A 23,648-nucleotide genomic window follows, 5' to 3' on the forward strand; every position below is an offset into this window, starting at 1 on the left:
TCTTTCAGGAAGCAGTTAATCCTGAAAGGCACCAAGAATATCCGCAAACCTGACAATCTTTTGAACACGCTACAATATCCCAAACTAGTTTTTGTTTTGTACATTTAGAGTAAGTAATTACAATAGTTTGTATTATTTACATAATGAACATATACATATTAATCAAAATAAATCACTTTCAATATTTACAAATAATTACAGTCCAAAACTTAAACTTGCTTGGTTGACTTGAGGTTTCTATAAATTTCTGCAAAACAGGCTTAATAAACCAAATATAAGTTGTTTTCCTCACAACATGATAATATGAATATAAACTTGTTAGACTAAAAAACATTTTCTACAGTTTGGTGCAGTAGCAATATTTAGTCTAGCAATATTTAGCCCTGTCGGGGGCTACAGATCTATCTCCTTATCTGCTGTCATACATTTGCATCCCATCACCTGACTGGTGTAACAGTAGTTGGCTGAATTGAGAGCAATTGTTTATGGTGACCATGACAGTGCTGAAAAATATCCCAACTACTCGCTTCTACTGTATCCATGTTTAGCCATTAGCAGCAGTCGGGACATTTTAACCTAACGTCCTTCATGGGGAGATGAAGATTAAGGGAGATGTATTATAAGTAGTAGTATTCCACAGTGGGAGGTGTGTAGGAAAGGAAACTAATCATCCGATTGGGCAACCCCAGTTGGGACACGACGTCCAGAGCTCTCGTGCCCAGAGCCATTCTGAGAGCCACCCTGCTCATTTGCTGTAAACTGAGGGGAGTGTCTGAGGAAAGGGGAGAACATATGATACGGAAGGCTTAAGAAATACAGTGCAACAGACTGGGTACACAACAATCAGTGAGTCTAATTAATGTAAAGGGATAGAATGCATTAACTCACTCTCATAGAACTCAAGGCAGAGATTGGAGGGAGACCTTTGACTGGTGTAGTGGATGGGCTTTTTGCCCAGGTTGTCCCTGGAATACACATGCGCTCCAAACTCTACCAGCAACTCAATCAGGTAAATGTTATTTACTTTGGCCGCGTGATGGAGTGCAGTCTCATGTCGCTTGGCAGCATTCACATTTGCACCTTGGAAAAAGAAAACATTGAAAAGGACCTATTCATTTAGACCTTCAGAAAGTTATTCAAAAAAGGCTGTGCATTTAGGTTTTTATATGAACTAAGCAAAGCATGAAGACCCTATACCTGCATTGAGAAGCACCTTGGCGCTATCATAGTCTTGCCTGGCACATGCGACGTGTAGTGGTGTTCCAAAGTGGCAGTCAATAGCCTCCATGTGTGCCCCCTCATCAATCATAAGCTGAACACAATCTGAATTGCCTGTTGTACACAAACAACATACATACACCTATTACAGGTTAGAGTGTGGTGATAAGTGTTGCTGCTAAATGTTGTCATCAAACAACATTACCTCCCATGCAGGCCTCATGAAGTGGTGAGAAGGTGAACATTTGAGGGTTGACTGTTGCTCCATGTTCCAACAGCAGTTTTATACACTCCAGGCTGCCAGCTGCACAGGCATCACAGAGTGGAGTGCTGCCGTCTATGTTGCGTGCATCCACCTGTGACATCCATGACAACTGTGGCTGTTAATCAATCTATTTAACATCTAATTCTGAACTCTCGTTCCTCACTCAAAATTCAAGTATCTCACACTGAGAGAACCAGTGTCACTAATTATGTTCTGATGCAGACGTACCTTGGCACCAGCATCCAGCAACAATCGGACACACTGGGTCTGGCCCTGTATGCAGGCCTCATGGAGGGGAGTGATAGAGTCCACAGCCACAATGTTGACCGCAGCTCCAGCTTGGATCAGCTGCTGGAGCTGGAGCACTCTGCCCTCTGCAGCTGCCTCATGCACTGCAGACCGCTCAGTCCAGAACCCAAGACCATGAGCTGCAGACAGGGGAAAGTGGAGAATCAAATGGTGACTGGCCAGCAAAGCATCAAGCACTAACAGAGCCGTAAGATAAATAATTATCTACCCTGGTTTACTGTTGGTGAATTTGTAATAAGTGACCATTTTCACACAAGTTAGCCTGGCCTGGACCACAATGGTGACATTTCATGAATAGTCTACACACTACAGCAGCAATAGGAACTACAGTAACAAACCATAATTGCATGCCATGTCTTATAATATATAGCTTACACCGTTTCTGCTGTGATAATATAGTTATTTTATAAATGATCAATTAGTATTTCAAATAGAAGACTGATGGTTGCTGATAATGGGCTTTTGAACGCCTATGCAGATGTTCCTTTTAAAAAACACATTATAATGGTCAGTTATGTCTATGTCCAGTATACACTGTATTCCTGATCAATTTGATGTTATTTTAAAAGACAATTCATTTGTTTTTCCTTTCGAAAACATTTAAATGGTAGCTTACTGTCGCCTAAATACTAAATCACGGTAGGTCTGTATGACTGTTTGCTATGCAAGAGGATACAAGCTAGCAATGTATTGCATAACGTTCACCCACTGGCGAGACACAGACACAAAATAGTAACAGGCTCTATTAAGACTGCTAACAAGCTTAGCCAGGCAGCTACATGCCAAATTTGTCTAAAGATGTTATTCTCAAAATCGCCGTCTATTGACACACAATGTCACAGCCTAAAAACAATCTCTTAAAAATGCCATTATTTCTAACTCTCACATTATTTTCGTCTCAGGGTAATTTCATCAGTCAAACCGAACTCTTGATTTATATTGTTGGAGGAATAAACTCACCAATATCTCCAAACAGCGACGGTCTAGCTCGAGTAATCTCCATTGAGCAATAGCCTAAATTGTTTTACCGCAATTCATTTAATGAACAGAAGCATTTCAAAACGTAAATACTGCTAGCAGAGCTGCATGACCAAAATCTTGAGGATCCCATTCGAGAAATGTGGGATATGTAGTCCGGAATTTGCGTTTAGGCCACTACTCCCGGTGAAGTTACGTAGGCCTACTTCGATTTAGCGTATCCCAGGCTGAGCAGAGCAAGCTCAGTTACGTGTTGTGCCATCAGATGTTCACTGCCTTATTCGTGGTCTTGATGTTTATTGCCTCTCCCATTATGATTTTCTCAGCAAACTAAAAATAACTTGATTAGATCAGCATGATCACATAAATACATAGTCTCAAGATGACAAGATCCATGTTTTTACACAACCGAAATTTGATAACACTGAAAAAATCCTTCCATTCAAATGTTATTTAATTTATTATTGTTTTGGTCTAAATCATTGTTAGGCTGGTTTATTACATAAAAACCTTAATGTCACAAAGGCTTCCTTTCTATTTGGGGATTACCTACATTAGTGAGTTTGGTGAGTGTGTGCGTTTCACAAGATGGGACTAGTACCTGCAACCACAGTACGTTTCAGGCGTGTAACACTTTCCTTTTCAGAGTTAGCAAGGGGTGCATTTCATGGCAAGAAGGTATACAACAAGCCTGCCATGAAATGCACCCCCCTCTATCATCTGTTCTATATATCCCAGCATCAAATGATTCTTACTGTACACTGAGGGGACTAATATGAGTAACCAGAGTAAGTTTCAGCCATGTAACCCTTTCCTAGTCAGAGTTAGCAAGGGGTGCATTTCGTAAGGTATACAACAAGCCTTGAAATGCACCCCCCTCAATCATCTGTTCTATATATCCCAGCATCAAATTATTCTTACTGTACACTGAGGGGACCAAGGGGTGCATTTCATGGCAAGAAGGTATACAACCAGCCTGCCATGAGTAAAACGGGAATAGATACTTATTGGATTAGTTAACAAAAAAATAGGTAAGAGTATGTAATGGAAGGTTATTAGTCAAAAGGGAATAGATAGTAACTAAAGAATAGTTACTAGTATCTAATGAATAGTAACTAGTAACACTGGAATAGTAACTATTGTAATAGTTACTAGTAACTAAATAATAAGTAGGCTACTAGTAACTTCAAAATAGTAATTAGTACGTTTTTAGAAATAACGGTTAAAACGGCTTGCCATACATGTGAAATACTTTGAACCTGCTAAACAATTTCCTTTGGGTAATCATAGCTGGGGTATATTTCTTCAGAATGGATGTCGTGGAGCAAGAATGTTCGATTGGTACGATTCGTTCCTTCTTTCGGGTAGGCTAGCAGTCTTTGGATCATTTTTCACGTGACTTGCATTGGCTCAGAAGATGAAACAGAAAGCATGCGTTTACCTCATTCACTCTCGCGTGACTAGGTTGAAATGAAATGAACGTATGACTCGAAAAAAGATTCGTTCACTTTACTGAACGAGATTCAAAAAACCAAGTCAGTAAAATGATCCGAACTTCCCAACTATTTTTTTCACCAGCATTTTCATCTCCTCCATTTTCAATCCACATGCCCTTATACATAACCTCAATTTTGATCAATTCATCTTTGTTACTTTCATCTTTCATATATGCTTGTAGAATCCGGTTAGCAGATGTAGGCTACGTTGAGGTTGCCAGGTTGCATGTCGGGTAGGCTCTGTCAAGGTTGCTTTCTTTAGCCTATCAGCTTCTTTCTGAGAGACTATTCGTAACTAATTGATTAGGCTCAAATAAATAAAATATATCTAGCCAACCATATAAATGAATTTGCTTTTAAAATTGTTTAACAATTGTATAGCCTTTAACAAAACCCAGTGTTTCTTGTTCAAACTTTGTGCTTACGTCTGACGGTTGTCCAACTTGCGTATAGGTTAGGCAACTGAACTAGTCTCAAAATGGAAGCGAGACGAACAAAGTTTCTGTTTCTTTTTCTGACTCCATGCGAGAAGCTCTACCACACATTTGACTAGCCTATATTTAAGCATTGTTTATGCAGTTGTTTTGATTTAAAATAGTCAAACAAACTAATGTCCGTTTTTTCTGTAGTTTATAATGGCAAATGTTAGTCTTATTTTGGTAAACTGGTTTAGGCCACTTCCTGGTTGCCTCTGACTACCTGTTGTGTAGTGACTTGGAGTGGAATATTCTGAGCTCATTTGGAACGTCGATATTTACCCAGGAATCGTCAAGATTAAAGAATTTGGATGTTTCATGGAGGCCCTCGCTGTAAAAAATCTACTATCAAGAGGAAACTATCTGATTGTATACGTTTTCAACCATGGAAATTGAGAAAGGTGACGAAAGAAAAGTGTTAGGTTAGGGTTAATTTCGTATTTTTTATTGGTATCGTCTAGATTTCACAGGCTATAAGCATTATTCTATTTGAACCATACTTGTGTGCTCTATGTAGCCTATTTGAACATATATCGTCACACAACGCGCTATGCAATTCAGACTTGAAACTAGCCTACGTAGCCCAAAATCTGAATCTGCTGTGAAACAAGCATATATTTTTAAGCAAAACGTTTAGTCTAAACTTGTTAAGTTGCTTGAGAAAAGCCATTTGGGGACCCTAAAAACACTGATCTTTTTCGCCTCTACCAATAGGTTTTCTGGAACCTTTGGTCGCAGGTTCGGAGGTATTTGACAAGAACATTTTGCCTCCACTGCAAAAGTCCTACATTTATGAGGAGTCCCAACAGTCTTTTAGATACACATCTGCCTTCTTGGTTAAAAATACCACATTGCAGAAACGGGTTAGTATGAAATAATCGACAATAGTCCTGTTTTTGTTAGTGGCCTTTTAATCAATTGATAAAACATTTACAATGAAGCAATATTGAATAGTTACTTTCCCCTTTGACAGTATGAGGCCTTTCGCACAAAGAGAAGAAACATCTGTTACTCAGAAGAGGAACTGGAGGAGTCTTTTGGCTTCTTGCTGTTTGAGGATAAAACCATGGTATGTAGACAAATAAAGCTACATTACAGCATGTGACTGTTATGAAAGAGTATCCTAAACCAGTGTTTCAGATTTAATTGTATGAATGTATGATCTTTTGTTGGAAAGGCTATTACATTGGCAGAAGTTGGTGTTGTAGCTGGACACAGCACTTGCTCAACACTTGGTGATCCTTCTAAGGGTATGTGACACGTTTTAAGATCAATAAAACAGGTGGCTAAACCACTTCATGTTTCAGTTGGTAGATGAATAAAAAAATTGATTACTTACCAATTGTAAGGAGTGTTGGTGCATTCATGCTTCATGACCAATGCCCTTTTACTTTTGAAAGTGAAACTTGAAAAGTGTTTCAGATTCATGTGCAAAGAGAAAGTGGAAGGACCATTGTCTGACTGCACATTGAATCATTACTCTTTAGTGTTTGCTTACCAAACATGTGCCTGTGTATAAAGAGTGGTTCCTTATACAGTAGCACTTTGACATCAGGATCAGTCTCATTATAACTATCCATAGCTTGGAATACATTGGTTTGGGTGGTGGTTTGAACTTGAATTTGAATGAAAACCTTGTCAATGTATTTTAAATAATGGCCACAGCTTTAATAAATGTTGGAGTGTACCTCTAAGGTAAATGTTGACCAACTACAACAGGTGAGAGAGCGTTGGGTGGTAACTAGGTGTATGTCTACTTTTGGTCAAAAGTCCAGGCCCAGATTGAAAACTGTGTTGTGGTGTAATACATTAAGGCCAAAGTCCTTGTGAGAAGTCTTTATGTCTAGTTGTTTAGTTAAGTGTCAAGTTTTTCTGAGAAAATCCTAAGAAGGTGAATGACTTGTCATACTTGAAGGTGCAGCAACAAGTTTTTCCAGTTCTTTCTCAACACCTAACTTTGCAGACTTTACAGCCCGACTGGATCTTTGAGGCCAATACCAATATTAGGGAGTAAAGAATTGATATTCTTAACATATATATATATATATATATATTACACACATATATACACATTATTAACCTGTGTGTGTATATATACCGGCCCACCAGAACTGGCCCCCATATACACCACCACAGCTGCCCTGCTAATGCAAGCATATTCTGTCTTCGATGTGATGCAAGTTTGGGAGTTCTATCGTTAATGTGAGCGCGCATAGCAAGCCAACATTTTTGGCCTTTATTTGAGCGCAAAATAGTTGAGCTTTATGTAAAATAAATATAGCTGTTTTTCAATTGGTAAAACCTTGTCTAGTGAAGGTGATTTCTTTGTCTCTTAATTTTTCAGCCCCACCCTAGGTTTCTTAGCCTGGTTTTCCATCGTTATTCTTCTCCCGGTGCTCCTGGTGGCCAGTCCGCTACTGCGGAGCTGTGCCACGGTGGTGGATTTTTAAGTCATATCACTTGAAATTCTCGTGCTATCAGGGGGTGCTCCAGCACCCCTAGTTCCCGCGGCCATGTATATATGCCATATTTGACAACATTTGAGGGATCATTGCAAAAATAAAGTTAATCAAAGATATGTAAAGGCAGCAGAATATTAAACAGTAAACTTTACTATCCAAAATGAATTATCAATGTACTGAACAGTAAACATGACTTATTGTAGATATATTATAAGTTATTATTGATAAAATAAAATAAAAAACACAAATAAAAAATAAGTATAATATTAATTAAAAAGCATAACATGATCAATACTCAAGATAATCCACAGACCAATTTTTCTGTTGAATTACACCCAACCACTGTATCACCAAGTAGGAGGAAGTGTCCACTCATGGAATTGTTTTTTTGTCAACTCAGGTGTGTACGTATCTAAGTATTCAGATTGCCTGGACCTCAACCGCTGGTACCAGGGGAAATCTGGCTACATTGCCATAATTCGGCTGACCAAGGTATTGAAATACTGACTGAAATCTACATCAAAGAAATGTAATTACTGCTAGGGCACATTTAATTAGCTCTTTCTCACATGACAGGGCAGAATCAATAAGGTAACAGAGAACTATACTCAGAACTTCACTTCTCCAACTGTGGGATATGACTGCCATGTGTCAGAGCAGCTTGATAATGTATCTGCTAACACCAGTTCCTTCCTGGCATTTGAGCGAAGCCAGGTGAGTCTGAGTACTTACTCCTTCAATACTTAGTATTGCTTTGTTCAATCTACCATGTTCCCACAGACTGTTATGTGAGTTATTCAAATCACATGTTAACAACACAAACAAGCCTCCATGATGATTAGTGTGTACTGTAGGGTGAGCATGATTGTGTTGGCCTTGCAGTATTACATGTATGAGCTTCTGGATGGTGGAAACGCAACAGCCCGGTCTCCCAGCCATGCCTGCCCCTTTGCTATTGTATCTTTCTCCTACGGGGATACCAAAGCAACCACCGTAGAACCTCAAGAGAAAAGGTACGGTAAAAACATTGTCCAAAAATGTTGAAGGTTCTACAGAAAATAGTATCAAAGAAAATAAAGACCTATACCATTCCTTAACATTAAACAATTGTGGCTATGCGCGGGGAAATATCAGTGTTATTTAAAATGCGTTTTTGTCTCTATTTTCTAGTGAGGAGGGGAAAGCAGGTGAGCATTTAATTGAGTAATTTGTCTGCTAACCATTTACAGGTGTAACCAAACCTTGCAATACCGTAGTAATAGTTTACTAATTTTGTGACTCATTTTAACAGTATTCAACTACTACCCATGGAAGGGTCAGCTACAAATTAGGTCCAAGGTCTATCATGTGGGTTTGAAGTCCAGCACTGGAGCCTTAATACCAGCAAAACTGTAAGTTTGTTATTAATGTTTCACTGTCTTTACAACTTGTTTCGCAGGAAAACTTGGCACCATTCATTTTAATATTTTCATGATTATTATTTCAGGGTGAAAATCTGATATCAACTTGGTGGGAACAATTACATTTTATTAAGAGCAGTAGGGGGGGTGGGGGGGATGGGTGACGGCGACACCTAAAGTTCTGCTGTATCACATAGTTAAACTTAAAAATACTTATGTGTCTACAATCAGCTTCCTTCGTTGCATATTATTAATTCTGAAATTACATAGTTATGTTTACAGCAAGATGTCTCAGGATTGGGGGTTGTGTCTCCCCCACTCCCCCTGGGATTTCTGCCCATGATTTTGTCCAATTGTTGAATTCCAGGCCAACAGTTGTGGAAGCTAGCAGAGCCATTGCCATGGTGGATCTAAAGATGTTTCTACCAAAGGCTGTGTTTGAAACCTGTTTTACTGGTGAAGGTGTGGGCATGTTAACATTTTTCACTTGACGCCATGAGAAGGACATTTCAACATATGTTGTTCTCAGTGCAAAAGGATAATCTTTTTTGTTTTGTCTACCAGTTTCTTTGGATGGTATGTGCTGCAGTTTGTACCAGTTGGTTCCCTCTGAGGCTGAAGACTCCTCTCTTTCTCTGCTCACACTGGAGCTCAAGGTTAAAGACCTGGTATGCATCCTAGACCAGGGCCCAGTTGTTCAGAATTAATCTGATTTCGGATTGTATCAAATCTTGAAAATGGGTTGTTTAAAAGATAAGAAGGATTCTGAAATCAGGTTAGATCACATAATCCAGTCTTGATCTGGATCACATCTTCCGTATATGTCATTCAAAACTTGGCCTTGTGGCGGCTTGGGTAGCTGTCCCTGATTCTGGGAGGGATTGGAAGGCTCTGGATTTCTGGGTCCTGCAACATTACTCGGAATACATAACATACATACACTTCAAGCAATAAAAACAATGTTTGGTGGGTTTGTGATCACTTTGCTGTTTGGTTTGAATTATTCCTACCATACATTTAATATTATTAGGTGTTTAGTACTCAAAATGTTGGCAAAGTGTATGCATAAACACATCCAACCCTCAGTGCTGTATGTTCAGCACAAGTTGAATCATAAATCATGAAATACTGTATAAGACAGAAACTAAATTTTACTAAATGTTGTTTTTACCATCTACAGGCTCTCACAGTACAACTGAACGACGGTGGTTTTCTTATACTGTTACATTCCTCACAGTTCCTCACCTATGAAGGTAAAACATAAATGCAGTATAACATACTAGGGAAAATGAAAGTAGTATCATGGTGACATTAAAACAAGTTGCTTGCAAAATGGGCGTACAGTATTTCTCATGTACAGTCAAGGTTAATTGCATTGAAATGACTTATTTTATATTTTAAGACGCTGGGTCCAATACTCCAGAGGTACTGCAAGGAATGTTTGTGTTCCCAGACTCTAGAGCTATACAAAGAGGTAATAGAAAGGTTATGATTGTGTGTATTTACTTGGATAGAGAAATTCCTATGAATTGTATGCTTTGAAATTTGTTGTTAAATGTTTTTGGTTAACACTTCTTTTTTTGTTGTTGTCACAGACACCAAGATCTGTCAGACAAAGCCCTGCCTTTCACCAGAAGTCCTTCTGGTCTTGCCAGCCTTGAGCTATGCTGAGACTGAGGTGGATAAGTGTCTCCTGGATCAAAAGGAGGAGTTGTGTGAAGTAATGGAGCAACATATTCAGAATTATGCTGCTCTTATACACCCAGGGCTGGAAGTCAGTCCATCCAGGGAGGCCAGTTTCTTTCCAGATCAGTATGATGTTCCGGATGCTCTCAAATATTTGTACTCCTCCCCGGTGTGGACAGACAAGGCATTTCAACGTCTTCAGTCATACTTGAACCGGCCAAACCCCTTTCAGCTGTCTGTTTCCAAGGCTACAGAGCTTTTGGCAGCTGGACGAGAGGAACGAGGAGATGAGCAAGATGACGATGTTTACTACTGTCTGTCTTCTCCAGAGGGAGGCCCTAGAACTCCAGCGAGTTGTGGCACAGAGGGACAGTCAGGTGGAGAGATCCCTGTCTATGCTTACACACAGATGTGTAGAGATGCAAGTGAAACAGGCCTAGAAAATATAAGGAAAGACATTAATTCAGTGGTGTCTGAACAATCCGCTCTTTCCCAGCTTGCAGTATTAGCCAAAGACTTGCATGAACCAGCCACCGCAGTATATTTAACAGCAGACCGTCTCACAGAGGTAACAGAGGCCTCAGCTTCACTAACATCTGATGACATCTCTACAGGATTGGTGGCTAGTGTTACCTCAGCTCAAAGAACTATCCCTGTTTTCCCTGAGGAGGAAAAATGTGACATGCAGAATGCTGCATTGGCAAACTCCAGGGCCGGTCAGTTAGAACTCCAGGTCTGTAGCTTTCCAAATAACAAATTACAAGTGGAGCATAACAATTCCTCTAATGGAAAATTTGCAGTGAAAAAAATCATTTCTGAACTCCCAGAGACCACCCCACAATTGAAAGTTGACTGGAGGAAACTTCCAAGACGCCGCCGTAAGGTTCAAGGTGGTTTACAGTCTCAAGGAAATCAAGATGGAAAATTAACTAAGAGGGTGTTAAGGTCTTCTGCACAGATAGTTCAATATAAAGAACCTGAAACGGAAGAGAATGTTGTGCTTTCCCACCCGCTGAAAAGGAAAACAGAACGGTGGGACTTAAAGGCTATCACAACCAAATGTGGAAGAATCTTTGTTCCGCATGGTTCAGAAGATGTTTCTAAGGATACACAGTCACTGGGAGATAGGAGGAGACGGAAACCTCATGAAGAATGTATTGGTGAAAGGATGGTTGAAGCTTTGGTACAGGTGAAAAGCTATAGCTCTGCTTTGGAGATGATAAGGAGAAAGAGATCAATCACAGAGACTACGGATGGAGAACAGAATTCCCCAAATTCTGACTGCAGTGTGGTACACTCTGAGAATAAAGCGCTTAATGATGATACTGATTTACTTAACAGGAATTCAGATGCTAAGGACAATTCATCCAAGGTCATCCTGACACAGGTCAACTGCACAACTTCGCTTGCCATAGAACCCCCTGCTTCTCTTTCCAACGATAAAGGAACAAAAAAGCGGGAATTTGTTGCATTATCCTTCAGCAAGTTAAAGAAAGTTCTGTCAAGAGGGGGGAAAGGGAAACCTCCTCAGCCTGTTGACCAAAATCAGGATTCAACATCGTTGACCACTGAACCTTTGCCAAAAAAGAGCAAGATTGACAAAGGCACAGAAACTTTGGAAAATGTAAATATGAGTGAATTGGACAAACTCACCCTGGATGTGGGCACTGTTGAAGTCACTCAGACGAAGCCTTTAGACCCAGACTTGGCAAGGGCATTAGGTTTGGCGCCCAAGGCGTTAAGGGATGATACACAGAAAACTCCAAAAAGTGATTCTCAGTTGAGAAAAGGCTCTTTAAGAAAAGTGGATCCGACTACACCTAAAGGAAAGTCAGACAAAATGCCTCAGCCTTCGCCTAGCTCTTTCCCAACTTCCCCTACAATGGGACGAATGAGACCCCTTCAGAAGCGGGGTGTGTCCACTGAGACAATCAGGAAAAAATGTAAGCCTTTACAAGTTGTAACTTTATTTATATTTATGATTTGCATGTTCCCTCAACTGAAACTATGTCTGTTAACCATACTATTCATTTCAAGTGTGTGATCATTGCAGTCGTGGATGATCAATTTGGGAAAAGTATAAAATAAATTGATTCCTTATCTTTCTCCTTCTCAACTGCAAGCACAACGCTGATGTTTGTTTTAAAGGGCATTCCATAATTCTTTGCTTCAAAGTGCAGCTTGTTTTATGCACTTACTGGGAATGTTGAAGAAGGATGCTGATGTAACCCTGGCCCTCCAGAAAAGCTTTGTGGGCTCTTATTATTTTAACTGCTAATGGGTAGTATGGCGGAGGAGGGTGGGAACTCCTCCTATGGTACAGCCATATACTGCTGCTTCTTCAACTTCTGCAACACTCCTGATAGATACAACAACAAGAATGTATGCTTTAACGTGTAATTTTTTGCCTGCACTTCTATACCTGCTTTGTTTCGCTGGCTTAGGCTGAATTAAGTAGTATCTACAGAAAACAAATATAACATTTTACTTCCAGACAAGCCGATAAATGCTTACATGTGCACTGGAGTCTGCTTCAAAACTTTTTTGTGCCACATGTACTTTTCGTCTTTTTGTGCAACTATATTTCATGCAATTTCTCTGTCTCTGTTCTGTTTTGTCTCTACAGGGTGGTTGCATTTTCACACTCCAGCTTCTTTTGCCAGTGAAAGACTAGAAAAAACTAAATCTCCAGAACTACCACCAGTTTCTAGGAGTTGTTCAGTCAGTAAGGGCCATTGTCTGCAGGAGGTGGTGAATAGTGCAGACCCGCCCACAGACGCCCTGACGTTACTTGCTGATTTGGCCCTCTGTGGCAGTAATGACAAAGTCTTGCCACTGCCAGATCCATTGCTTGGTCCAAGTTTGGAGACATACAGTGCTAGTTCTCCTAAGCCACAGTCACTTCTTCATGATATGCTAAGACCTTCCGCTGGTAAACCTTGCCTCCCTGCCGAGTCCCTGCTGCCAAAAGTTGTCAAGGAAATAGAGGAGGTGGTTGTCTTAATTTCTACAGAGCATTCTTACTCATTGCCCCCATCCTCCTCTCTATTGGGTTTGTCAGGTGCTTTCCTCCAAGTCCCCGCTCTTTCCAGGACCGAGGGACTCCAGCAACATCACAAGGATATCTTTGGTGATGGAACTCAAGCACTATTTGCGTTCTTACGTCAGGATAACACCAGAGATGAACTTAACAAGTCTCAACAAAACCTCAACAAAAGCTTGTTGCGCAGGAGAAAACTCCGGCGCTCACGTAGCTTTACTGAAAAAGATGGCTCTCTTCAAGTGACGAGGCGGTGGAAGGAAAACTATGACTTCAGTCTTGACAGCAAGTTTACTAATGACCTTAAGGATAAAACAGTCATAAGAGCCCTTCATGGGTATGTACCTTACTGTAAATTATGTGCATCTGTGAACATTGTGTCACAGAAACTTGTCTTAAGTTCTGTCAGATACAAAATATGTTTTGTTTCTCAATAGTTTCGTTTATATTTTTCAATTTGGAGAAGTAGCCACATTCCTTGTATGATACAGTATTTTTGTAAATGACAATGGTTGGTAGGCTTGGCATAAATGAACTTACTTTACTTAGTTACTGTATTACCAATATATAAATTCTGGTGTAGAAAATACAAAGCATTTGACTGTTGTAATGCATGACTTGTTGGTTGACTGCATTTTTCTCTCTGCATCTCATCCCCATTTATTATAGTGCCTGGGATTTCAACATCAAGGATACTAATGAGCAGATCCAACTCATTATCCACATGTGGATTGGTCTGTTTTACAGCAAGTCAACTTCTAGGTTCTTTCACATAGACCCAAGTCATGCATATTGTGTAGAAAGAAGTTGTGCTGAAACGCTTCATGAAACAGTTTCAGACGATGTTTCCTCTAAGATCAAAACCAGTTCTTCTGAGTTAGGAGTCTCTAGCAGGACGTCAGATTCTGATCTTTTGGACCTTAGTAAAGGGGCTCCAAAAGAACCACTTCAATTAAACCTTGAAATTAAGGTATTGGACCTTTCAACAAAAAACACTGAAGTGGTGGACGGAAACAACAGCAGAGAGGGCTTGCCTATGGCTTTCAAAGACAGTGAAGATGGACACAATTTACCAGTAAGCAGAAAACGCATATTACAAAACTGTTAAAGGTTTGTCTTTAGCTCTCATTATACATTTTTGTGTTAGCTGTAAGTTTTTATCTTGTATTGTTTCTAATTCCAGAGTTGCAGTGAAATTGTGGATGGACAAGACAAAGAATGCCATTCAGATGATGCAGAAAGAAGCAACATTCCCTTAAAAAAGGATGTAATTCTAGAAGATTCAGACTTAAAATCTTCAAAACATGATGGATTATGCAGTATTTCATGTGACACAAAAGGAACTATGTGCATTCATCTTGAAGACATGCCAGAGACCAACAGAGTTGAGAGGATTTTAGAGGGCGACTACATATGTAACTCTCGAGAATCCGAGAGGAATTGTGATGGAGAACAGATCTTACCTCAAGTTACAATGGTGCAAGTTGAAAGTCACAATTCTTCCAAAACAATGGCTTGCACAGAAGTGGAGGAGAGTTGCGAAGGTGAGGCCCAAACTGAGGTGAATAAATCCAGAGATGGAGGTCACATTGAGGACATGCAAAAACAAGATCTTAAAAAGAATGATTCGGCAGAAGACGACCCATCACTCATGGATGTGGATACCCCTACAAAAAAGGAAATGGGGCCTGATTATAAAGTACATTTGAGTTCTGAACCACAACCAGGTTTGAATGTCGGGAAGGATTCCATTGATAAGGCTCCCATTGTGCAGGAGGAAAATCTTTCAAATGGTCAAGCTTATCAACCAGTGCCTGATGGAATACTTTCTAAAGACGAGTTTGAAATTGAAATGCTGAATAGAATTGTTTCAAAAGCAGAGGGCCGACCACTGGTCTGCAATGGCAGTGATCACAGAGGAAATGTTCTTCCTGAGCTATATGAAAAGAACACTTCTAGAACAAAATCTGCTGATGCGGGTGATGGAATTGATTGTATACCTACTTTACCAACAGTGGTATATAAGGAGTTAGCGTTTGAGTCACCATTTGCAGTTCAATGTGTAACTGATTCAAAAGATAAGTCACTGCGCGTGCATTGTAAACGAAGTTCATTAGTGCAGGCTGGTAATGGGGCCATAGGTGATGGACTACCAATGGAACATAGTGATGATGTACTTGTACCCAAAGCTCCATCAGAGATTCTTGAAGGGGCTAAATTTAAAGGTGTGGTTCTACCTAATAATGAGACTGCTACCGCCTTTGATAGAGACAACCTTTTAGTAGGCGAGTCAAAGCCAGTCACAGGCAGCCATTTGAATTTGCTTTGTGGAGAAACCATAGGTCAAGTTAACGAGTTTGCTCTTAATTATGGAAATGGTAATTGTACAGATCAGGAAAACATGTTAGTACAGAGTAAGGGAATGTTTGATATTAATGCAGCTCAAAGTCATCAAGGGCTCCAGCTTTCTGAAGATGCAGTGCATTGCCAGATAGAAATACCAATGCTAGGAGTAGAGAATTCCATGAAGGGTATTACAGACAATGATGTAGTAGATTCAAGAGAGGACATCACACACTCCAAGGTCTCGCATCCACAAAATGAGACGTCCAGGGCTGTGCAAGATGATAAGATGATACTACAGTATGAAGTAGATTCCATTGCAGATGTCACAAATGAAGAGGTCAGTGTTGATTCATCGATGGGTATTCCAGAACTGGTGGTTAGATTGGAATCGAAGATGGATGCCTCAAAACCAGAGACTTCAGAAGACTCTTGCATGGATATCACACCGTCTGAAGTTTTACATCTACAAGATGACCCATCAAACCGTGTGCAAGGTCATATCAAAACTCCAATGAATGGAAAGGACTTTAAATTCTTGGAAACAAAGGTATCACATTCATCAAATGAGATGGATGAAATTGGGAGACATCGGGTAGAAATACCACTAATTGGAGCTAGTTTTTCAAGTGAGTACACCCCACAGACAGAGGGTTTTGAAACAAATTTGGTTGCAGATGAAGTGTTTTACAACAACCTCCAAATGGCTGCAAAGGAGAGATGCCAAACTCCAACTGTGGATGAAATGCCCTACGATGCCAGCCCTTGGCCTGGGAGTTTGAGTGTCTTAACTCCATCAACACTATATCCATTTATCAAACACCCAAACTCAGGAATAAGAAGAAGCTCAACACCGACACAAGATGAATTACCATTGGATCACACAACTTCTGAGGACAGTCAGCCTGGGAATACTATTCAGTTGACAAATTCTAATGGTAACAGCATTTGTAACCTCCATAGTGGTCTTGCTCTAGAGAAAGAATATTTTAATGAACTTACTTCTGGAATTCCTCACCTTGTGGAGAAAGAGATACATAAACCTACAGACAGCCTTAACGAACCCAATGATCTAGAAAACCACCTTTCTTCAAAACAAGCCCCCATCAAATCCTTCTCCATTAACCCAACTCCAAGTTTTGCAATACCATTAAACCTTAAACCCCATCTTAACAACACAATTGACAAAAAAGGATTTACTAAATGCCATTCAGACAAAACCAATACATGTGTAATCCCACTGGGAAAACAGCACAGTCTTTCCACAGAAGGAACCTCAAAGTCTTCTTATTACCCTCAAACTCAGAAATCTAATGAACCCCGCCCAAGCAGCCAGCGACCAGTGATGGCTGTAAAACCCTCTACGAGTGAGGAAAACAGAGCAGAAAACGTTGTCATTGAACAAATTGACTACACTCTGACTCCAGATGTCTTCAGTGCAGAACCTGCCTACCTAAACACTACTGTTCTCAGTACTAGTACACTATTAGCTACTGATATGAGAATACAGAGTGACATCTCCACTGGAGTCTCAGAGGAAATGGATGAAAAGGAGGAATTTGAGGGAGTTCAAGATGAAACTGAATTCATCCAAGAGGCAGAATGGCTACCCAAAGAGCAACACATTGTTAGGACATTAAACTTCAGTAAAGCAAAATCTGTAGACAGAGAATCCTCTTCTCAGTATCAAGAGTGGGACAAACAGGAATATGATAAGGTTTTGCATTCCAGCAGAGCCAGTTCATCCTCCACAAAATTAGTAAAAACAGACATAAATACATCCCAAACACAAAAGGACTGGTATCAGTATTGCCATGCTGAAGAGAGAAGGACGCTTGTCAAAAGTTGGCTTGATGAGAATGATGACAATTACAACATGAGAAAGTCATCCTTAGTTGCAGCTTTGGATCACAGTGAAAACAGGGTCACCAATGACAAACCGATTGTGAGTCCCTCAATAAACATGCACACCAGAACAATTATAAATACAAACATTAAGGGCTCTAATTGTTCTCTGGCAGAATTAGCTGGGAACTGGACTCAACCTGATCTCACCCAATCCTCTATGGACAAAGAGTGTCTTATCTTCTCAGAAAAGATGAACCAGATACTGAAAGGCAAAAGGAGGGGTAACTGCCACGACAAGGCTACTAGTTACAGCAGTAGCTTGAGGCACCACAAGTCAGAATGTTCTTCCGGTGGCAGCCCTGTGACTGTGTGCTTCTCTAGCCTGAAAGATGTGGATAGCCCAGAGGAGCATTGTGAGGCACTTCCATCACTTATGAAACAAAAGATTAAAGTGGCAATGCCTGAAAGGTGTGGTATGACTGACACAACAGATGGAGAAACCTCTTTGCATCTTCAGAAATTATACTGTGCAAACGGTGATGAAGCAGCACATTCCAAGGTCTCGGACATGGCTGTGGAATGTGCCAAGTTATACAGTGCCATGATGGATGATGTTTGTGCTGGCAAAAAACACCCATCCAAACCAGAGAAGCATGTAGAAGACATCAATTCATCCAATACCAGACCTTGCAACAACATAGACTTCTGTGGCCAGATAAAAAGAGATCTGTATGACAGCCTGCATGACAAACTGAATTCTGTCGTAAGACAGTCCTGTAAGATCAAGTTCAGGTTCTTTATGCTGGTGACATCAACAGATACCTTCTTCAGAGAGACCAAGGTTAGAGTGAAAAACATCATAGTATAACTTGTTTTGAAAGTACAATAACATGGATTATGTACTTTTAAACTCCTTTTCACCTACAGGAGCTATTGGAGTCAGAGGGCCACTATGAGGTAGGACCACCTCAGTTCTTCCTTAATGAGGATGTTCCCTCATCACCTTTAATCATCATCATAAGAAATGAAGATATTGCCGATCACATTTGTGAGGTATGGGAGCAGACAATGTTAATGTAGTAGTTAAGGTGAAACCCAACAATTGCAGTAGCTTTTATTTTGAAGGCTCATCATGAAATGTAATGAGAGACTCAATGTGTTGTCCCTCAGGTCCCTCACTTGCTGGAGCTGAAGAAGTCACCTGGTGTATTGTTTGCTGGTATTGACCGGCCAGATGACATTGTCAACCTCACCCATCAGGAACTGTTCAGCAAAGGTGGATTTGTAGTGTTTGAAGGAACTGCGCTGGAGGTCCTCAGTCTTTGTAAGGATTTGGGTCTGACTATTATCATTCTGACCAGTTTATCAAATTGAATGTTACCTATTTGTGATTTTGGGTCACCTTACTTTCAGGCAACATGAAAAAAATGGCACATTTCTTAGAGGAGATGAGTAAGAAAGGAAAGTGGAAATGGATGTTACACTACAGAGACAGCCGTTTGCTAAGAGAGCATGCACGGTAGGCTTATAGTTGAGAATTTAGACACTTGCATAACTCCTATTCCTCCATTGTACTTTTGTACTTAATTAAAGATCCATATGTTTATTGTCTGCCCCTTCCTGCCTTCCGTGTTTGTGTAACATGCATGGCGAATAAACCAAATTCTGATTCCATTCAACGACATTGAGCTAATTTCCAGAGTGATTGCTCCATCTGCAGGTCAAGTGCTGAGGCACAAGAAAAGAAGCTATACATGGATTTCTGCCAGGAAACTGGAATGGTGGAGGTATTGCCTTACCATGAGTGTGATGTCATTTCAAAAGAGCGCCCCAACTACCTCCAGTGTTTAGTTCGCCTGCAAGTCCAGAATATAAAAGCCCGTTTTCCTGTTTTCATAACTGGTGAGAAATATCTCTTTCTTTTCTATAATTTAGTCTCATCTCCAACCCCATTGATCATTGTTTTGACAGAATTTGGTAAAATCTTAATTATTCTGATTGTTTTGTTTTTCAGACACAACGGCAGACAATGCATTTGCTAAACATGGCATCTTAACAATGAATATAAACTCTTTCCTGCTGATTTCACAGACTGACTCATGCACAATTTCATAAAAACATGAACAAGTTGGGTGCACAGGGAGTGAAATTGATCAGATGCCTGATTGCATGATTTCCACCCAAAAATTACCAAGTCTTGATCAAACAATTTTTACATACGATTTCTATTTTAAATGACACCCCAATGTCATATGACTTACATTTCTTAGAAACTTTCTTGAATCTTTTGTACTTTTTGTGCCATTTAAGAAATGATGGCATCTTGTATATAATGGAGATATTTATTTTGTGTGGTTTTACATAGCAGACAATGCATAGTATTTCAATCTGTATATTTGGAAAAAGGCTGAATTTTATAGTTAAAACATTATTTTATGATGTTACTTTATTTGCCCAACTGGAAACCTCCAAATTGGGCTAACAGAGCTTCTTACAAATAAACTACTTTTTAAATGTTGACATGTTTATGGCTCAGTACATCCTACATCAAATATATATGCATTTCTCTAGTTAAAAACAAGTTTACTTCCAGGAAAGTCTACAACCACCCAAACAAAATCAATTCTTTGGCAGCTTAAGATGACATTCACATTTGTTAATGACAATAGTTGTCAATAGTTAAGAGGTAATACATTTCAAGCTGTTTGTCAACAAATTTAAACATGCCATCTTGACCTGAGTGCAACTTTCTTTCTTAAATACTGATAGATCAATCCATACATTTCATACTGAACGTAATAGCCCTACATAAATTAATTAACTTGATTGTGTTAGTCTTGTTTACTGATCAACTGCATCTCCAAACACATCGTTCTTCTTGCGTTCCATCTCTGCAAAATCAAAGTCTGTGCCTGTCATCCGCTTATAAATATCCTTGATGTCATCACAGGTGGTCTCAAAGTGGGTTGTTGCATCATATGTACGGGACACAAAAATCTGCATTCACAGAAAGTCAAGAGTAAGGTCATGTATCACTATTGCAAGAGGTTACACTTGAAAAGGTTACACATATTTAATGTAGTGTATATAGATTTTCATCTACATAACTTTAATGTTCCAGTATAAAAAAAAATCTATTTTAAAGAACTTTATTATGCTATAAACCACCATGGATGATAATGTTACTTACCTGGCTGTCTGTTCCCATGTCAGTTGGTTCATATTGATTGCTGATGCTCACAAATCTAAACACAGAAGGTTTGTTAGGTTCAGGTCACATCAAAGTACGGCAAGAAGAATGATTGATTACCTTCTACAATTTATCTTTGACAAATATATCCTCTATTGGCTACGTATCCCAGGGAAACCACCATACAGGGTTGATAAAATGGTCTGCATGGCATACTTTTGTTCTACAGGCTCCAGTAGATCCATTGCTGGTTTGATCTCCTTTTCTGGGTCGTTGGTCTCAACTGTGGTGCTGATAATGGCCACATATTTGCCCTGTGCTGCCACATTGTGTGCATACGAGATCATGCACACATATATGTCTGTGAAAAGATTAGAAATACTTATCAATATCCACTGGTCAATGTAAAAGTAAATTGTTTTCCACTTAAGGTGATGGTTATGTTAAGACTTTTGTATGGCTCACCATGTTTCCTGTTGACCTGGTTTTGAGGGATGATTATTTGACAAGAATTTGCATCACCAGTATTCTTGATGGGATGGCTCATGATGCAGATGACCCGGATCACCTGGCCAATTTTGCTTACTCTGTCCATGATGTAACTGGGGTCACAGATGAGCTGCTTACAGCGCGCAATCTAAAATCACAGAAATGTGCTTTTAAATTTGCATTAACATTCTCAAAATCAACAATTTATGAATGTCTCAGTTTCTCCATCTGTGTGATCTTACCTCTCCCTCTGATTTGACCCCCACAACCTTTCCATTCTCCATCACAATCTCTTCTATAGGCTTGTTCAGCATGTACGTCCCTCCATAGATGGCGCTTAGCCTAGAGACATTGACACTGATCATGTCAGAAACAGGTGGGAACTCAAGTATGGGGTCATAATAATGGGAAGGAACAAGTATATCACCTGGCAAAACCTTGTGGCAGTTCCCCAAGACCATACAGAGGGTACAAGTAGGGACTCTTGCCATATCTGGCCAAAGACTCAGTGTAAAGCTTGATCCTGTTGATTGTGTCTATGCATGGCTTATCCAAATAGCTGTGAGACACACATATTCAACAATTACATGATCTCTAATTGAATATGCATGTATTTTGTTGGAAGTATGTTTTGCTGATTTTCAAAGTGACTCACTCATCTGTTCTGTACAAAGCAAGAGCATGTCCAGTGAAGTCGATGACATCCTGACCCAGATCAAACTTCTTGTACACATCACGCATGGTTGATTTGTTAGGGTCTACACCCTCCATTGTCTTAGGATCATTCTCATTATAGTTGGCAACAAAGATCACAAACTTTCTGAACCGCCTCTTTTCAAACAGTCCCATCAAACCTTAGAGTGTATAAAACATAAAAGATGCATTAATGATCTAATGATAGGAGGCATTTGTAAAACTTCAGTCAAATAAACCAATAACACTCACTGGAAGCCAGAGCCTCTGTTTCTGAGGCGGGTACTTTGTAAATACTGCCCTTCTTGTAGACAAAGCTACCCTCGATCACCTTAAAGTCCAAATAACGTGTCACTTGAGTGATCAGCAACATCCGCACCAGCTGACCTGCGTAAAGTATACAAAAAAAGGCTACAGCAAATGCACAAACCTGACAGTTTTTCAAGCCTTTGATGCACCAGTACTGAAGCTGCCAATGTTAATATATATTCTTACCATTTGCCATAAGGAACTTTGGGATAAGATCCACACTCCAGTCTCGCCCTCTTCCCATAGACTCTGGGGGGCTTTCTGGAAGACTGAAACGCTTGTATAGCTTGGAAAGAAGAGACAAAAAAATGATTATACATTTTAAACACAGTAAATGTATTTTCCTTCTCTAAATAGTTGGATCACAGACGCAGATGGTGTATGATCCTTACATCCTCCAATGGAGTGATAGAGGCACTCTCTGCTCCATAGTAGGGGTTTCGGTCCATGTGCAGAACCTTCTTTCCTTTCACAGACATGATGCCTGAGAGGATGCATTCCTTGAAAAGAGAAACCATCTCATATGACTGTGTTTCTAAGTTTTCTAAATGATTAACCATGTTGCTTCGTCTAATAGCACTTATGATTGACAAATGAAATTTACTCAGCTAGTGAATGCCCTGAAGCTTGTTGAGCCCTCTGGCTCAAGAAAAGGATAGTTAAAACCAGCATCACGCACTGGAACTGCTAGCTAAATTGCTATTTGAGCTCTTTCAGCACCAACAGGTAGCTTGCTGACGTGACTTAGCTAGGTTGGCTAGCTACTCACCGTTAAGCCGGTTCCGAGAACGATTACATCATATTCCTCATTCATGTTGTAGAGTGAAGATTGCAAAAGTATACCTGTCTTCCTGAAATAATTACGTTAGTGGTCAGTGAAATGTACCTATCTCACGTGTCTCTCGTATATATATAAATATGTACAGACGAGTAGAAAGCTAGCAACTTTCTAGCTAACCAAAAGTTGCCAGCTAGCTGTCAAAGTAGCTTAGCCGGATTCATCGCCATGGCCTGACGTTATTGGCTGGCATGTTGGGTTGTCAAGCAATGCCACAGGTGGATCTTCTTGTCACTCATATTACAACACCTAGCCAGAGAATGTCTCTGACCTAGCCATTCTTTATCTTCTTTTCTTTTTTTAGGGAGAAGTGTTCTTAACAATTTTACTCTAATTTTTCCATGTTTAATTTTACTTTTAAATTATATAATAAGAATAAGACCTTCTTTGGCAAATGATGGATGGAAACTGAAAACATTAATTGTTATTATTAATTGTTATTTGCATGGAGAACTTACAAAAGTAAATTAATTGCCATCTTATATTTATAGTATGGAGTATATAGTATATAGGCTAGTAATATAAATAGTAATAGGCAATATAGAATGAACCTGTTGCGTTGCGCATAACGCGTAATGATTCTTGTGAACTAATCAGTTTTTTTACGA

General features: G+C 39.8%; 3 protein-coding genes across 6 annotated transcripts; 1 reads left to right on the forward strand and 2 right to left on the reverse strand.

Moving 5' to 3' along the window:
- Window positions 1-377: 377 nt before the first annotated feature.
- Window positions 378-6,771, reverse strand: LOC124476453 (ankyrin repeat and SOCS box protein 13-like). 2 transcript variants are annotated; one of them, XM_047033603.1, is made up of 6 exons: window positions 6,082-6,771; window positions 1,712-1,911; window positions 1,424-1,574; window positions 1,198-1,332; window positions 889-1,080; window positions 378-772 (listed from the first exon to the last, which is right to left on the reverse strand). In XM_047033603.1, the coding sequence occupies exons 1-6, from the start codon at window positions 6,107-6,109 to the stop codon at window positions 618-620; spliced, it is 861 nt and encodes a 286-aa protein (XP_046889559.1). In that variant the 5' UTR covers window positions 6,110-6,771; the 3' UTR covers window positions 378-617. The 2 variants fall into 2 exon arrangements, with proteins under 2 accessions (XP_046889559.1, XP_046889557.1); XM_047033601.1 differs by lacking the exon at window positions 6,082-6,771 and adding an exon at window positions 2,753-4,003.
- tasor2 (transcription activation suppressor family member 2) lies at window positions 4,115-20,039 on the forward strand. 3 transcript variants are annotated; one of them, XM_047033594.1, is made up of 23 exons: window positions 4,115-5,143; window positions 5,457-5,605; window positions 5,716-5,811; window positions 5,920-5,992; window positions 7,605-7,696; window positions 7,781-7,918; window positions 8,087-8,217; window positions 8,375-8,391; window positions 8,496-8,595; window positions 8,972-9,066; window positions 9,169-9,272; window positions 9,785-9,857; window positions 10,007-10,078; window positions 10,200-12,233; window positions 12,917-13,222; window positions 13,352-13,667; window positions 14,000-14,405; window positions 14,514-18,362; window positions 18,449-18,574; window positions 18,692-18,845; window positions 18,935-19,040; window positions 19,242-19,423; window positions 19,536-20,039. In XM_047033594.1, the coding sequence occupies exons 1-23, from the start codon at window positions 5,128-5,130 to the stop codon at window positions 19,634-19,636; spliced, it is 8,736 nt and encodes a 2,911-aa protein (XP_046889550.1). In that variant the 5' UTR covers window positions 4,115-5,127; the 3' UTR covers window positions 19,637-20,039. The 3 variants fall into 3 exon arrangements, with proteins under 3 accessions (XP_046889550.1, XP_046889548.1, XP_046889551.1); XM_047033592.1 differs by having other exon boundaries at window positions 12,917-13,667; XM_047033595.1 differs by lacking the exon at window positions 12,917-13,222 and having other exon boundaries at window positions 4,116-5,143.
- On the reverse strand, window positions 19,851-23,208 carry LOC124476451 (rab GDP dissociation inhibitor beta-like). Its single transcript, XM_047033599.1, has 11 exons — window positions 22,972-23,208; window positions 22,595-22,702; window positions 22,389-22,488; window positions 22,146-22,280; window positions 21,856-22,054; window positions 21,628-21,759; window positions 21,443-21,542; window positions 21,177-21,348; window positions 20,928-21,072; window positions 20,712-20,766; window positions 19,851-20,518 (listed from the first exon to the last, which is right to left on the reverse strand). Exons 1-11 carry the CDS (start codon window positions 23,014-23,016, stop codon window positions 20,363-20,365), a joined length of 1,347 nt encoding a protein of 448 aa, XP_046889555.1. The 5' UTR covers window positions 23,017-23,208; the 3' UTR covers window positions 19,851-20,362.
- Between the last annotated feature and the right edge of the window lie 440 nt (window positions 23,209-23,648).

Source organism: Hypomesus transpacificus, chromosome 14 (assembly GCF_021917145.1).
Source record: "Hypomesus transpacificus isolate Combined female chromosome 14, fHypTra1, whole genome shotgun sequence".
Lineage (NCBI taxonomy): Eukaryota > Metazoa > Chordata > Actinopteri > Osmeriformes > Osmeridae > Hypomesus > Hypomesus transpacificus.

Excerpts from the sequence above, each read along its gene's own strand:
- tasor2 (XM_047033592.1), top strand. Across the intron at positions 5,606-5,715 it reads ATACCACATTGCAGAAACGG|TATGAGGCCTTTCGCACAAA; the intron begins GTTAGTATGAAA and ends CCCCTTTGACAG. Across the intron at positions 12,234-12,916 it reads TGAGACAATCAGGAAAAAAT|GGTGGTTGCATTTTCACACT; the intron begins GTAAGCCTTTAC and ends TTGTCTCTACAG.
- LOC124476451 (XM_047033599.1), bottom strand. The coding sequence starts at position 23,016 with ATGAATGAGGAATATGATGTAATCGTTCTCGGAACCGGCTTAACG. Across the intron at positions 22,281-22,388 it reads AAAGTTCCTTATGGCAAATG|GTCAGCTGGTGCGGATGTTG; the intron begins GTAAGAATATAT and ends TACTTTACGCAG. Across the intron at positions 22,055-22,145 it reads AACAGAGGCTCTGGCTTCCA|GTTTGATGGGACTGTTTGAA; the intron begins GTGAGTGTTATT and ends ATACACTCTAAG.
- LOC124476453 (XM_047033601.1), bottom strand. The coding sequence starts at position 2,795 with ATGGAGATTACTCGAGCTAGACCGTCGCTGTTTGGAGATATTG. Across the intron at positions 1,081-1,197 it reads CAAGGTGCTTCTCAATGCAG|GTGCAAATGTGAATGCTGCC; the intron begins GTATAGGGTCTT and ends TCTTTTTCCAAG. Across the intron at positions 773-888 it reads CTGCCTTGAGTTCTATGAGA|ACACTCCCCTCAGTTTACAG; the intron begins GTGAGTTAATGC and ends CCCTTTCCTCAG.